General features: G+C 43.0%; 1 protein-coding gene across 2 annotated transcripts in view; it reads right to left on the bottom strand.

Moving 5' to 3' along the window:
• The window catches only part of C8a (complement C8 alpha chain), a 50,825-nt gene that overhangs the window by 16,127 nt on the left and 20,255 nt on the right, over positions 1-14,443 (bottom strand). For both annotated transcript variants that reach the window (XM_021650109.2, XM_060366063.1), the window contains exons 6-7: positions 13,794-13,994; positions 12,891-13,131 (exon numbers count right to left, since the gene is read on the bottom strand). In XM_021650109.2, coding sequence (XP_021505784.1) covers positions 12,891-13,131; positions 13,794-13,994 — 442 coding nt within the window. The remainder of the gene's footprint in view (positions 1-12,890; positions 13,132-13,793; positions 13,995-14,443) is intronic.

A 14,443-nucleotide genomic window follows, 5' to 3' on the forward strand; every position in this document is an offset into this window, starting at 1 on the left:
AGGACAGTGCTCAAAAAGGCTGATACAAACTCCAGAGGGAACCACCCCGGGGTTCTATCTCACTCTAGCCTGGTGCCGAGAAGGGCTGCTCTAAGGTCTGCATGGCAGCCCAGGATCTCAAAGACCATGTCTTTGGCCACCGTGCCTACTGTCTGCCTTTCTATTTGACTGCTGTACGGGACTGAGAGCAGGCCTCGTGCCTCAGCTTGGAGACTGCAGAATCTGCAAGGCCCTGGGGGAGAAACAGGCAGCCTGACTTCTGAGGTGCGAGAACACGGAGAGGCTGTGTCGTCCCTCAGATTAAAGGCATCAAGCGGAAAACAGATAGGTGTGATGCATTATTTATCGCTTCACAGCAAACAAATACCACTTGGGCGACTGTGATCTATCTGCCGCACTGCTTTGCAACACTGGTTGCCTGCAAAACAGTCTCGCCAAGGGGAAAAAAGAATCCTGGCGTCTGTTCCGCCACCACCGTGAGGAAGATCATGGTTGGTTTGTGGCTGGACTGGCTGAAATGTGTCACCTAACTCACCTGCCCTCTTCATGTTTCCATTCATCTGTTTAAACTTCATCATGTTTTCTGCCAACCACCTTCTGGAGGTGAGTGCCGTGTGACTTTGAGTGTTTTGTTCCTTGTGGCCAGAAAGCCTCCTTGTCCCTTTTATTGATCCTCTTCTGCCTTTTCTCTGGCTTGCTTTTCCCCCTTCCCTAGGGACCTTCACGGTACTTCTGTGCTTCCTTCCAGCACTGAATTTAGCATACCCTAGGATTTTTTTTTTTCTTAACCTCTTTTTCTATTACACTGGAAGCTTCTTTTTGGTTAGGCAAGACCCAGAACAAAGCATGGCATGTTCTGAGCCCTTGGGAATACTCAGGGACCAGTTAGTCCTACCATTCCTAAACAACACCACTAAAACGTTTGGGGAGCCATGTGTTTCCTGGGGGAGTTATGTTTATTCAAAGATACAAGATACAAACCAGAGCTTTGTAATAATCATGGTTAAATCTTGGTATTTTATAAAGTTTTCATCTGTTTTATTTCATCATCTCTTTCCAACTATCTTCTGGGCATGGAAGATTTGACCATATTATGAGCTTACCAGAAAAGGGTGAGGCCCGTGGCTGAGAATGTAAAGAGTCTGAAGCCATTAGCTGGTAGACTGTGGCTCTAATTTATTTAAGCTTAAGTTCCCCTATCTTTAAGAGGATAATAATAGTTTCTATTAGTGAATCCCTGAAAAGAGTGTCCAGCACAGTGAAGCGCTTGGCTTGCCTTGGTTATTATTTTTGGCCCACTCGCCCCAGGTTCCATGACTAGCAAACTCAAGAATCAGGCGTTTGAAAGCTACACATGTTCACCCAAACCCGCAAGAGCCTACATCATTATGCCAGTCATGCTGTGCGGAGAAGAGCTTATCACGTGTCACTAGGATCAATGGTGGTCCCCAGAAGAGCCTTGCAACAGCTGCCCACTAGTGATGTCCTCATTACACAAGGAAACTCAGAGAACGGCAGCCGTGTCATGAATTCACAGTGGCAGTGCTGGGGCCACAGCCCAGCCTTCGGCCTAGCTGATGCGAGCTGCTTGCTCTTCAGATTCTCTGATTTTGCACAATGCTATTGGCCATGACCAGGAATGTGTGTGAGGACGGGCTCCAACGTGGAGACTACATGAGCTGAAACCCCATCTCTGTCGAGGTCTTGTCTGGACAGTTGTTTGACCTCACTGTGCTTCAGTTTGTCCACCTAGAAGGTGACTTTAGTAGAGTCCCCTCATGAGGCTGTCATGAGGGTTCAATGTATTAATCCAAGTTTATGTTAACTGTTTACAGAGATATTGTTAAAGGCCGCTTACTACCACTTATTGCTGGTTTGGGAAATGCTGCTGGCTACACTGAGGCCCTGAGCTCCTGAGTCTCAATATGGAAGTTCTGAGACCGGAGGAGGCAGGTGGATTTGTGAAAGCAGGGTTTCTGCACCAACAATGAGGTAGTGTAACTTGCTAGGACACGAGTAAGTAAAGAGAGTAGAAACAGAACCCAGATTATAGATAAGTAAATATCCACGGAGGATAAACCAAGGGACCCGATGCCTGTGCTCTCTATGCCATGTTATATTGCCTGTAAAGCTCATGGTGGGAAGAATTATGATATCGTCTCAGATTTTCTTTTCTTTAAGTGTGAAGCTATTTTCAATAATATTAGAAGTGGAAATTTAAAAATCAGGACAAAGTCAGGAGGATGGCACTGAGTGCCTCTCAGTTCCATGTGTATGCAAATGACTTAAGGGGAATGGGGACCCGGAGCCAAGACACCAGGAGTCTGTCAGTCAATCAATACCATCCATCACCGTGAAGCCTGGTTGTCATGGTAACTGGGGATAAAGCCTGGAGCTTGTTAGAATCCAGCAACTGTCTGTTCAGGGTGACTGGTTAGTTGCAGGCACAGCGAAAGACCTGCTGGGCCATTCCAGACTGCTTAGCCGTGAATATAGAACTCTTCACAATCAAGTTTCTGTCCACCTCCCCCTCCTCACTATCCGAAGGATCTGAGGCCACCCTTTAGAGAAATACTTGAGTCTGCAGAGTATAAGGAAAGCTTCAAAGAATGTGTGCCAAGTATAGAATTCTGACCCTCCCTGCAGTGGGGTTCAGCCTCCATCCTTGGGCAGGACTCTGCAAATTTACCAGTAATGGGATGCATATGGAAAGAGGTGCCGGCCATGGAGTAGCACATATACCTAAGTCCAAAGGCCACTGAAGATGCTTAAAAGACAAGCATCCAGCCCAGAAATGGAGACACAAAATGATCGCTTAGAAGTCCTACGTAAGAGGCAGATACCTAAGGATGAGCAAGCACCAGACAGGCAAGGAAGGGATGAGAGGAGGGAGAGAATCCCAAAGAGTGTGAGAATTTTCAGGGATGAATGTGTGAATTGGTAAGCACGGTAACCGGATGGAGGTTAAATGGAGTTTGGACATAGGCAATCCACACTTACACAGATTGAGGCCATCTTTCCCAGCGTCAGGGACCCTCCAGTTAGGGCCTATATTTTCATGGCTTTTGCAGCTGGCTCTTCTCTCTGGCTTTTGAGGCCAACACTCACTTCAATTCTTGGCTACTGTTCTCATAACCCTTCCTAATGTAATACAGACACTGAGACAAGGCCTCCTCAACAGAATCTAGCGTTGGAGGGAACCTGGACACTGACTTCTCAACATTCACCCTCCCCTATTTGTGGCTTCAGCCACTCCCCTGAAACCTCCTGCAGGCTTGAATGTCTTCAAAGGCTGAAAATTGGAAAAGGCAGAAAAAAAAAATGGGCTGGTCTCTCCTTTGTGCTTTGCCTGTGTCTGTTTCTACTCAAAAATAGAGTGATAGGGACCTCCAGCTAACTGCACATTGCTCTAGAACACGGATCTGTAGGCCCCGCCTCTAGGTACCAGAAATCATGAATGCTCAGTGCAGGTTTATAGTCTATTTTGGCTGCCCTGGGCCTCCAGATTACTAGGGGATTGCTCATATTCCAATTGTGGGTTTCTTCCTTTTAGTAAATGTCATTAATAATACATATGTGCACAAAGTTCTAAATGAATATACTACTGATTCTATTCTTCGGAGAACTCCAACAAATATACTTCCTGGTGCCTCTCTTGCAGCTGTTGGTGATTTCCCCCTTATTCAGTGTGGTTTGGTATATGTTCATGATCAATGGAGCATAACATATTAAGGCAGAATTTCTAATAGTATTTTGACCATCCCTAAAAGTAAGAAATACATATAACATTGGGATCTAGCCTTCAGTTATGTGAAGTCCAGTACTGAATTTTATTTTGAGTGACACACACGTAGTCTGTATCCAAACATATTTTAGTGTGTTGTGCATAATTTAATGCTGGCCATGATCTACTAAATTTCTTTGACAATCCACTAGTAGGTTATATTCTTCAGGCTGAAAAACATGAGGTTACAGCATCCTTGAGCCATTAGAGGACGGCTCATTAAGATTACAGTTCCTAAGACTGACACCCAATGTACACCTTTGAGACAGATGCAAGACAGTGAGGAAATTATTTGACATTTCTGAACACCAGTCCTTTATAAACTATATATTTTACTATGTTTTTCACAAATGTCTCCTTGTTAAGTGAAATAGTGAATTTTAAGTTATTAGCCCAATTTAAGCCCTCAGCAAATATCCAGTAACTTTGGTTGGTCTTACCACCATCTCTATGGTGGTGTATGGCAGAATGCATGCCAGAATGTATCAATGGATGGGAAAAGGAACACATATTTGGAAGATACACAAACTCTAATTCGAAAGACCTCAGATCAACACTGAGTCACGTAACAGTGTTTACCTAATCTCTTTGGGCCTCAGCTTTCTCTCTATGAAATTAGAGGAAATAATAACACAATCCCTCATGAAACTATTACAGAGATTAATTTGAATACCAGATGCGACTGTATATTTGCTTTATAAATTACAGCACAAATATTAGGTGCTACTATATGTAAATATGTTTTATTAAAATCAAATACTTTGGTTGATTCTAAGTACCATGAATGAAAATCTAAATCATTAGTCACTTTGGGTGGTAACTCATTCGACTGCCCACAAAGTAAATCATCCGTGATTATAATCAGGTGATTATAACAAAGAGAAACCACTACCTTCTATAAGCCCCCTGATGAGCAGGGACACTTATTAATCATGTTGGTATCTGGACAGTCCCTTCCATGTTAAGTGTGTTTAACAAATGTTTATTTAATGGAGAGCTAAAGGAATGAATGAATAAGGAAGGCAGGAAAGCAGGAGGAAGAGCAAGTGAAGCAATAATTAATTCTGTCCTTGTGGCTTGTTCTAAGTTGTGTGTTAGCGGTAGCCAGCTGGCCCAAGGACCCTGATGGAAGAGGATGATCAATGAAGGGTTAGATGAACTACACTCTTGCTGGAAGGGCCTTTCCAGGGTCACTGTTATCTGGCATCTATCAGGGGCAAGGATGATGAAGAGCACGTACTGACTAAGACACAGTTGTTAACACTTTGAAAGATAGTGATGAGAATCCAAAGTGACCTTGACAAATGGGAAAAAACAGACCCTCCCAAACTGGATGAAGTTCTGCAGACAGAAATGAATGACCTTGATCAAAAAAACAGGCAGGTGGGGGAAGAGCCATGGTGGCTGAGGCTACAATCAGGGCAGAAACATCAGCCACTGCAGGCGGGACATAATGAAAATGATTTCCCTTCTGTTTGAGCAATGTTTCAGTACTGGCCAGTTGCAGGACCCTGTGATATAAGTCTTCTCCTCATCCCCACTTTACAGATGAGAGCACAGAAACTGGGAAGCTGGGAATACTAGCACCTAGTAACAATGGCACTGCTAGGCTCTGGATGTAGTTTATCCCCTGAAAAGGCTCACACTGAAATTCCATTCGCCATGTCACAGTGTTGGGAGAGGGGACAGACTTTCATGACAATGACTGTGCCAACAGAAGTAATTAATGCCTCTCTCCAGCAAGTGGGTTCACTCTCGCTTAGAGTGGCCTTCTGCGTCTTCTGCCTAGCCACTTGCCTTTTTGTTGCTCTGCCAAACGGCGATGCAATGTGAGGTTTCACCTGTGCCAGGTGTTTCTAGACAACCTGACCTTCAGAACCACGGGGCTCAAGCCAATCTTTTATATAAGTTACCCCGTCAGGTGTTCTGCTATAGAACCGGAAGATGGACCAAGGCACGCAGCTATTTTAGAGCACAAAAATGGGTAACACTTCTGAATTTCCCTATGTTGGGCTCTGGGCCAGGTTCTCACATAGATCATTTTGTTTCATATTTAAAACAAATCTATGAAGTGCATTCTGTCATTGTCTTATTTGGAAGAAAAGGAAACTGGTGTACGAAGACATTAACAAATTTGCCCGTGGGGCACACGGCTGATAAATGGTGTAGGCGCACGTGACTCCGCAATCCAATTCAGGGCTGACTCTAGTTGAGGAGTTGGGGGTCTAGCCGTTAGCATAGCTGCCTTTCAGAACTGACGTCAACGACTAAAGTGTCCTGAGTGCTTACTAGAGTCTGAGTACTACAAGAAATGTTCTCTGCAAATAAGTCTGCTCGCTCCTCTCAACCGCAAGGAGAAAGATACTATATCCAGCTTTCGGGTGAAATTTGATTTCAAATAATGAAGTAACCTACCCAGAGTGGCACAATTAATAAATAGCCAGTCCTGTCATTTTAACTGCTCAATTAAATAGTCATATTAATATCTTGCCGTAAAGGTGGACACATCTGTTAACTGTTTACCATGTCACCATGTACGTTAAACCATTCTTGAATCAAACTTTGCCATCATCATCCTTTAGGCCTTGAAGCCGAGGTGCTTCAAAGCCAGTACTCTGGTCAGAATCATCTAGAATGGAGATTCCCCACACGGGTGTTTGACTTTAATGTTTAGACTCTCTGCTACCACAGCAGACCTGTTTCTAAATTCAGATGTCTTTAGTACCTGAATGAGCCCACTTGGAATCATAATCCACCACATTAACTGCTGTTTGAATGGCATCCTTATCATCGTCATCTGTAACCGTTGTTTTGGTTAATTCTCACACTGGACACCCTCTCTCCCTTATTCTTGGGGTAGATTCTCTCCATGTAGCCCAAACCTGGCGAACCTTTGCCTTGGTCTCCTGAATGCCTGCACCACCACACTCATCTGCACAGTAGGCTTTTAAAATTAGGATGACATTAATATTTTGGCAAACCAAGTTCAGAGGACTGACATTGCTGCTTCTAAGGAGCAGACGCTAGGCAAGAAGCAACGGGGCCCACGGACAAGAATTCCGCATCACCATGGGATGTGCTGGCTTTAATGGGGCCACAGGAGGCTTCTGCCTTCCTTTCTGCAAAGCATCAATAACAATCATTTTCTGCAAGATCGTTGCAGAGCCTTCTTAATATTCCCAAAGGCCTCAAAAAACATCAGTTAGGGAGGCCTTTGGTGTGCTAGTTTAACCTTCTACTACTTACAGAATTTTCCTTACAGACCTCCATAAACTGTTTAATTGGAGAAAAACACTCTACTTTAAGCTGTATTTGAGGGACCAATGTCACCAAAGCTGAAACAAATGTCACAAGTCCTATTAGCTAAAAAGAAGGGTCTAAGGCAGCTCCCAAAGTCATTTCTGGGGTAGCCACCCACCATTGACCCTTTTCTCATCTAAGAGTCACTGAAGAGACTGAAAGAGAGAGCAGGAAGTGGACTAATCAATGGCAGGAGTGAGCATCCATGGGAGGTAGAGTTAGATTGTGAGTAAAGGAGAGGTCACCAATGATTTTGGGGGAGACAGAGAAAGAAGGTATTCACAGTCTGGGAGTCCTAATAAAGGCAACTGGCATGAAAGGTAAATGTAGAATTTAACTCAGAATACCTTGACTACTTTTTACCAACTAGAACTAAGGAAACGCCCCTTTCCCAGAATCACTGGTGAATGAGAAAACTCATATGAAGTTGCCTTGGGATGGTGACATAATAAATGTCGGTTACTCCCTACCTTTCTGTTCTGGGATGCTGGGGACTTGATGTCTCTGAGTTCAGAAGTAGATTGTACAAGGTGAGTGGACAAGCTGGGGTTGCCTCTGACCATACCATCCAAAACTAATGCCCCAAGCATATCTTATCCAGTCAAGATTTGCCAACACATGCCCCAATCTGTTCTTTACCTCTTACCTTGACATCAGCAAGAGCCTCTAAGAGTTCTCCCTGAGTCTTCTCTAACTCCTTTTTTGGCATGATCTACATCGCAGCCAAACAATCTGTAGCCATATGGGTTAGACCACATCGCACCCATGCCACTGCAGAGATGCTCCATCCTTCTTACTATGGTCTGTTGGGCCTTTGAAGGCCTTTCTATACTTTTTAAGAGTTGTTTGTTTTTAATTATGTGTATGTGTCTGCCTGTTTGTGAGTACAGGTACCCACAGAAGCCAGACATACCAGATTCCTGTGGGGCAGAGGTTACAGGAAGTTTTGAGCTGCCCAACGTGGAAATGAACTCAGGTCTTCTGCAAGAGCAGTATACACTCTGTGGCTTAGCTATCTCTCCAGGCCCCACCTCTTAAAACCTTAGCCCTTTCCGGTTAATCTTCCCTTTGCCAAAAGGCTTCAGGAATGCATGCCTCAAGCCACTTATACTCCTTCCACCTGTAAGGTTGTTCTCAAATCAGCTCACTCTGCCCAGAATACCTTTTTTTTTTTTTTTTTTTTTGCTTTGATGGTTCCTCGTTATCCTTTACTTCTTAGCATCGCTTGGATTTTACTTCTATAGAGAGACCATCTCAGGACTCCCAAAGCTAAGTGAGTGTTCCTCTCCAATGTGTACCATCATTCTCTGTCTTTTCTCTGTTTTTCATGTTATTTTACACATGGCACATATCATAATTTGCAATCTTGTCAGTATATTATCTTTGAGCTCTATGACTTGAACTTCTATTCTATTAAGTCCCTCTACTATTAGACTTCCTGGATAGGGCACATTAATGTCTCACATGGATGACCTTGACATGGGAAGATTTCATCAAATATATCAGTCTGTACTGTGAAAGATTAGAGAGAGAGAGAGAGAGAGAGAGAGAGAGAGAGAGATACAGAGAGAGAGAGATGATAGATTGACAAATAGATAATGGATTCAAAACCAGTTATTAAATCCCTGATATGGTTCAGACACCGTGCTGGGAAATAAATCTGCAGAAAAGGCCAAAACATAAGTACTTACCTGTACTCACATTTCAGAAAGAAGCATTCCATGAAGAAACAAGCATATCCAGATGGCAGTGTGTGTTAACTTGACACAAACCAGAGTCTCCTCCCATGAGATTTGCCTACCTAAACTTGGCATATCTGTGGGACACTTTCTTAGTTGCTAATGATGAAGGACAGCTCAGCTCACTGTCATTGCCATCCCTGAGCGGGTGAGTCTGGGCTATATAAGAAGGGTGGTTGAAAAAGCCAGTAGGAGCAAACCAATAAGTAAGTGTTCCACATTGTCTCTGCTTCAGTTCCTGCCTCAGCTACCCTCAGTGATGGACTGGGACTATAAGTCATGTAAGTCCTTTCTTCCCCAGGCACTTTTGATCATGGTATTTATCACAGCAACATAGAAGCTGACTAGCTCAAGTCAACTAGGGAGTAAATGGTGATTTCCTAAATTTAAGATAGGGCCAGATAATCAAGAGGGACTTGCCTCCCTATTCAAAATAGGTCTCTCAGAAATATTAGCTTTGAAATTGAGGTCTGAATGAAACGAATGCTCTGAAAAACCTCAGAGGGAAGGACAGTGAGATAGAGGAGACAACCAATAATAAGACTCTGGGTTAAAATTAGCCTTCTACATAGAATTCCACGGAACAGTGATGATGACCAGAAAGAAAGAGAATAAAGAAAAGGGGGGAAAAGCCTATTGTACTCCTGCAGGAGGAAGGTGAGAGATATCAGTAGTTCAAACAAGATGGGTGGCAGCAGAGCCAGGATGCCAGCCAACAGGTCTCACTAGGAAGGAAAAGGATTTAGGATTTACACAAATGAGGACCACTTGGCATACAGTAAAAACACAGTGAATATGCTATGTGAGTGAATATATGAACAAACAAAACTGTGAGGAAAGGGCAGAGGTGGGCCAGACAGGGAGGCATCTACACAAGGCCTAAAAAGGTAAGCTGCTGTTCACCCGGGAGGGAAGCATCAGCAGGCTTAGCCTCACAGAATGAGAGAACAGGAATGCAGAGGAAACAGAGGGATATAATAGCCACCAGAACGGGATCACTGAGTACGGGATCCATCTCAGAGAAACGGTCTGGAACTCGACCACATGCCAGACAAGACAGAATGGAGAGCATGCTCCTCACTCTCTGTCAAAACCCAGCCCAAGGACAAATGGCGTGAGTGTCAAAGAAGAAATGAAAGAAAAAACAATAAAACATATCCAGGTCCATACATTTTAAGCCACAATCATAAAGGGTAGAAAGATGCCAAGTGCAGCCCTTACAGAAGGTTTAGGATCACACCGGAGTCTTACATTGCCTCTCCCAAATACAGTCTTCTCTTATTTTTTTTTTTTTTATTCATGGTGTCTTGCTGTCTTTGGGGGGAAAAGCATTTGATCTAAAGGACATACTAGAAGAAAACAGACTTGTGCCTCCTCTGGGACAAACCCAGAGAGGATCTGAGGCAAGCCCAAGGACAAAGGAGTCCCCAGTACAGGCCAGTATGTTTACTGAAATCTTCCCATACCAAAGTCAGCCATGTGAGGTACAAGAATGCACCACCTAGGATGTCTAAAACTGCACTGACTAGAATGTAAACTAAAGTCATAGAGATCAAGAAGGTGAAAGGGGCAGGGACAAAGAAGAAGTAGAGAGAAAAAGACATATATCTAGAAGGAAAGGGAATGCAGGGAGAGGGAGGGGCTGACAGAGCAAATCAGCCAGACATCAGATAGGGAAAGCGTGTGTGCTTGCTGCTGTTTGTCAAAGGGAAAGAAGGTAGAGATGTTTTTGTTCTTTGTAGGTTAATATGTAAATGACATTCTGATTTATTAGCGGTCTCCAGCAGATGAGGTGATGATTAGCACATTTCCATATTTATAGAAAAGCAACACTAACTTTTTGGATTTATAGAAAATCAGCCCTTCACAAAAAGCAAATTGTGCTATTATCGACATATGGTTTTCTATAAACAGAGCTGAGGTAATTATCCCGGGACAATTTGTTGGTGGGCTGCTTTTGAATATTAACCACTTTGGAAGCTCATTTCTGCCCTACATTATTTTAAAGAGGAGGGGGCACCAGAGACCCCAGGCAACTCATTAGTAACCCAACACTAAAGATAGGAGACCAAACCACAAGAGAAACACCACAGGTCCAAGGCCCTGAGGTCATATCCTTGCAGCCTTGGGCAAAGTAATTCACCTCCTGGATGAGCCTCAATGTTCGTGCAACTATCATTTGCACAACACCATTCTCTAAGTGTTGTTACAAAATTAAATGAGAATATAAGCAGTTATGCTGGAATGTAATAAGTGCTCAATAACGTTGATTCTTTCTCCTTCCTCCCTTGCTTTTTTGAATGAGTTGAAGAAAAACTCACTTGAATACATTTTGAAGCTCTTTTTACAAGGATCTTATGTTGCTTATTTTGTATCTTAATATGACAGTGCACATATATTCGTCTTTACTTCACTGAAAAAGGTTTCCCAAAGCAATGACGTGCCTTTTGTTCTTAAAGTCTACTATTTTGTTTTATGTTCTACACTTGGTTATTGATGGTATTCAAAAATGTACTCGTAATCCATGCATTGATTTTGAGGCCTGTTATTACACTGTAGCCCATAGCTTACAAAATAATGGGCAGTGAACATAATTATATCCTGGCACAAGCATGGTAAATGTTCAGAACAGTTCTTTGCATTATTAAAAAGAGAGAGGGAGAGAGAGAGAGAGAGAATACTTGCTGCATAGATGAACAAATTTCAAACTGAGCTAGCCAAGAGTCGGAGTCAATACCTTCCTGTCTCTCTTTGAACAGTCACTTTGTCTTGGGCTTGTATGAGTATTAAAAAGACAGAAAAGCACGAGACATGGTTCTTGCTTTCAATGATGTTGCTATCTAGTTGGGAAAGAAATACCAGTAGCTGAGAAGTTATTTCAACACTAAAGCCTGTGTCATTTATATGAGTGGGCTGATGAAGAGGAGCGGACAGCCTGGCATCTTAAAACTGGGCCCTAGAACTTGGTTGGCAATAGAGATAGATCTTACAACCTGTGATCACCCATAGGTGAGGTCAGTGGCTCGCTATAGGGGGTACCAGCATCACGTGGGGGAGCAAGTGAAAACAGACTTGCAAGTGTACACTTCAGTAGAGTTTCCTTCAGTTAGGATTGGGGTGAAGGCTTGAGAACCCGCCTCCTTAATGAGTTATTGGTATGAGTAATGAGTACACTCCAGAGTTTCTTCCATTTTCAGGATGTTAAATAAGGAATGAAAATCATTTAGCTATGAAGTATTTAGCTGTTGGCTGGCAACTGCTGAGAGCAGAGCTTGGAAGGGTCAGCTTTCCCCTGGAGACCATCTAGAAGTTGGTGTCAAAAGTAAAAAAAAAAAAAAAGAAAAGAAAAGAAAGAAAGAATTTAGGTTTTCACTCACTAACTGCAATGAAGTTACTGTATCAAAAACTCTATAGTCAAAATGGGTTTTTACATTTTAAATAACAAGACTTCCCAAATTCTGTGAGGTTATAGGAAGAGCATAGTTTAAGGGACCAAGCCAGTCTAAGTTCCAACTCTCCCTCTGGTATTTCTTAGCAAGTCATTCTAATGACTCTTGCTTCCCTGAAAATGATAACACACTACCTCAGAGTTAGAATCAGTGTAGACACTGGAAAGCATGCTGTGGTGGTTAGTTTTAACTGCCAAGTTGACACAGTCTAGGAGTACCGGCGAGATTTCAGTAAGAACTTGTCTAGATAAAGTCAGCGTGTGGGTGTGTCTTTGAAGAATTGCCTTGACTATTTGAATCGAGGAGAGAAGGCCTGCCTACTGTGAGTGGACTATTCCCTGGGCAGGAACTGGGAGTGCATCTCAGTGCCTATAAGCACAAGCGTGCACGCACCCTCTTCTCTCTGCTTTTTGACTATGGATGCAACTTGACCGGCTGTCTCAAGGTCCAGCCACTGTCATTCTCCACCATAGGCTGGAACCTGGAATGTGAGATAAAACCTTTCTCACCTAAGTTGCTTTCAGCTGGGCATTGTATCCCAGCAACAATACATGAAACGAAGCTCCGTGTCCCTCAGTGTGTGCTGCCCGCTGCGCGTGTAGCCCTGGAGCCACTTACCATGAGCTTTCATTTTCTCTTTGTCCAGCACCAGAACATACTCATAAATGCCACCCATGGTTCCAGAGGTGATGTAGTGGGTGCCGTAGTCATTGATGAACTTGGCATACATGCCATAGTTGAACTCCTCTGGGAGCTCCATTAGTGATTGCTGCATCCCTTCGTCCAGAACGATATTGTGCCTCCTCATCTTAAAATGGGCGGTCTGTACCGTTGTAGACACTCTCATGAAGCTGAATCTCTTCCAGCCGCATCCAAATGCGGCAAAAGAACAATGAAAGCATGTGAGGTGAATGCAAAAAGTCAGCATTTAGTAGCTGAAGAAAACACAAGTTCATTAACACAGGTAATGATCTATTGTTAGATTGGATGAGCACATATTAGATATCAATGTTCAAAAGACTTCATGCATACCTCTCTGTTCTTTGCCCCACCCAGGTCATGTTCACAGTAACTCCCATATGGGTTAGGTACTGAGTGTCCAATGTCTGGTAGACAAATGAGCATACAAACCTTCTTATACATTGGGAGAAAAAGAAGTCTTTTTTTTTTTTTTTTTTTTTGAGAAACCTTATAAGTCAAATTGAGAGGGTCTGGCTGGTTTTCTTTAATCCAACCACTCTATGTGCTTTCCTATATGTTCTAGGTAACCATGCAAAGCCTGGGGGAGGGGCAAAATGATAGGCATTCTAGTCTTAGAGTGCAGCTCTATTCCATTTGTGATGATGAGACTGTGTGCAAAGCCATAATAAAAAACAAACACGATCACCACTGATCAGACATTTCCAATTACACAGGCAAATTAAGGTTCAATTACTACTGTACTTTTTAATGCAATTAAGGTAATACGTGCTCAGTATAGATTATGGAACACTGTGAGACACAGACTTTATGTTTTTATACCTTCTCATTATACTTGCTTAACTCCTTCAAGAATGAAGATTCACTGGACCAGGCTGCATTCCCCTCCAGTGTTACAGGAATTTTTGCTATACCTATGCCAAAGGTGATGCCATCTGACTTTGACTTGTCATTTTTTATTTTAGAAAATAGGTCATTTGCATCATCATAAAACTCTGAGGAGATTAAGGTATCTGCCAGGGCCTGAAAAGAAAAAAACTAGACATTAGCTTTGTGCCTGCTTCTCATAGGTGCCATCAGAATCTTTGCATTGGAAGATATCTGAGGATTCCTTTCAAAAGCTGATCCACGCCTCAGAATGATGCTCCCCAAAACAGAAAAAACCCAGCATTACTTGATGTCAAGTGGGACTCCTCAGCTGATTGCTCCCACACTCCTGCTTGTTCCTGCATGTAGACAGTTACGTTAAAACATTAATTATGTCCAAAGCATAGGTTTTCTTGAGAGGTAAGGGGTTATGAAGGAAGGCCGCTTGTTTGTACTACAGAGAAATGCTGAAAGCCATGACTGGGCATTGACCTGGGTAAAAAAGGGGTCAAGAAGGCCAAGTGGAAAACAATCCTAGTTAAGTGGGATTCAGTGCTACCCACAAACATTCAGCTATTTCTCTCCCTGTGCTCAGCATGGTTGCA

This window comes from Meriones unguiculatus, chromosome 12 (genome assembly GCF_030254825.1).
Source record: "Meriones unguiculatus strain TT.TT164.6M chromosome 12, Bangor_MerUng_6.1, whole genome shotgun sequence".
In the NCBI taxonomy this organism is placed as follows: Eukaryota; Metazoa; Chordata; class Mammalia; order Rodentia; family Muridae; genus Meriones; species Meriones unguiculatus.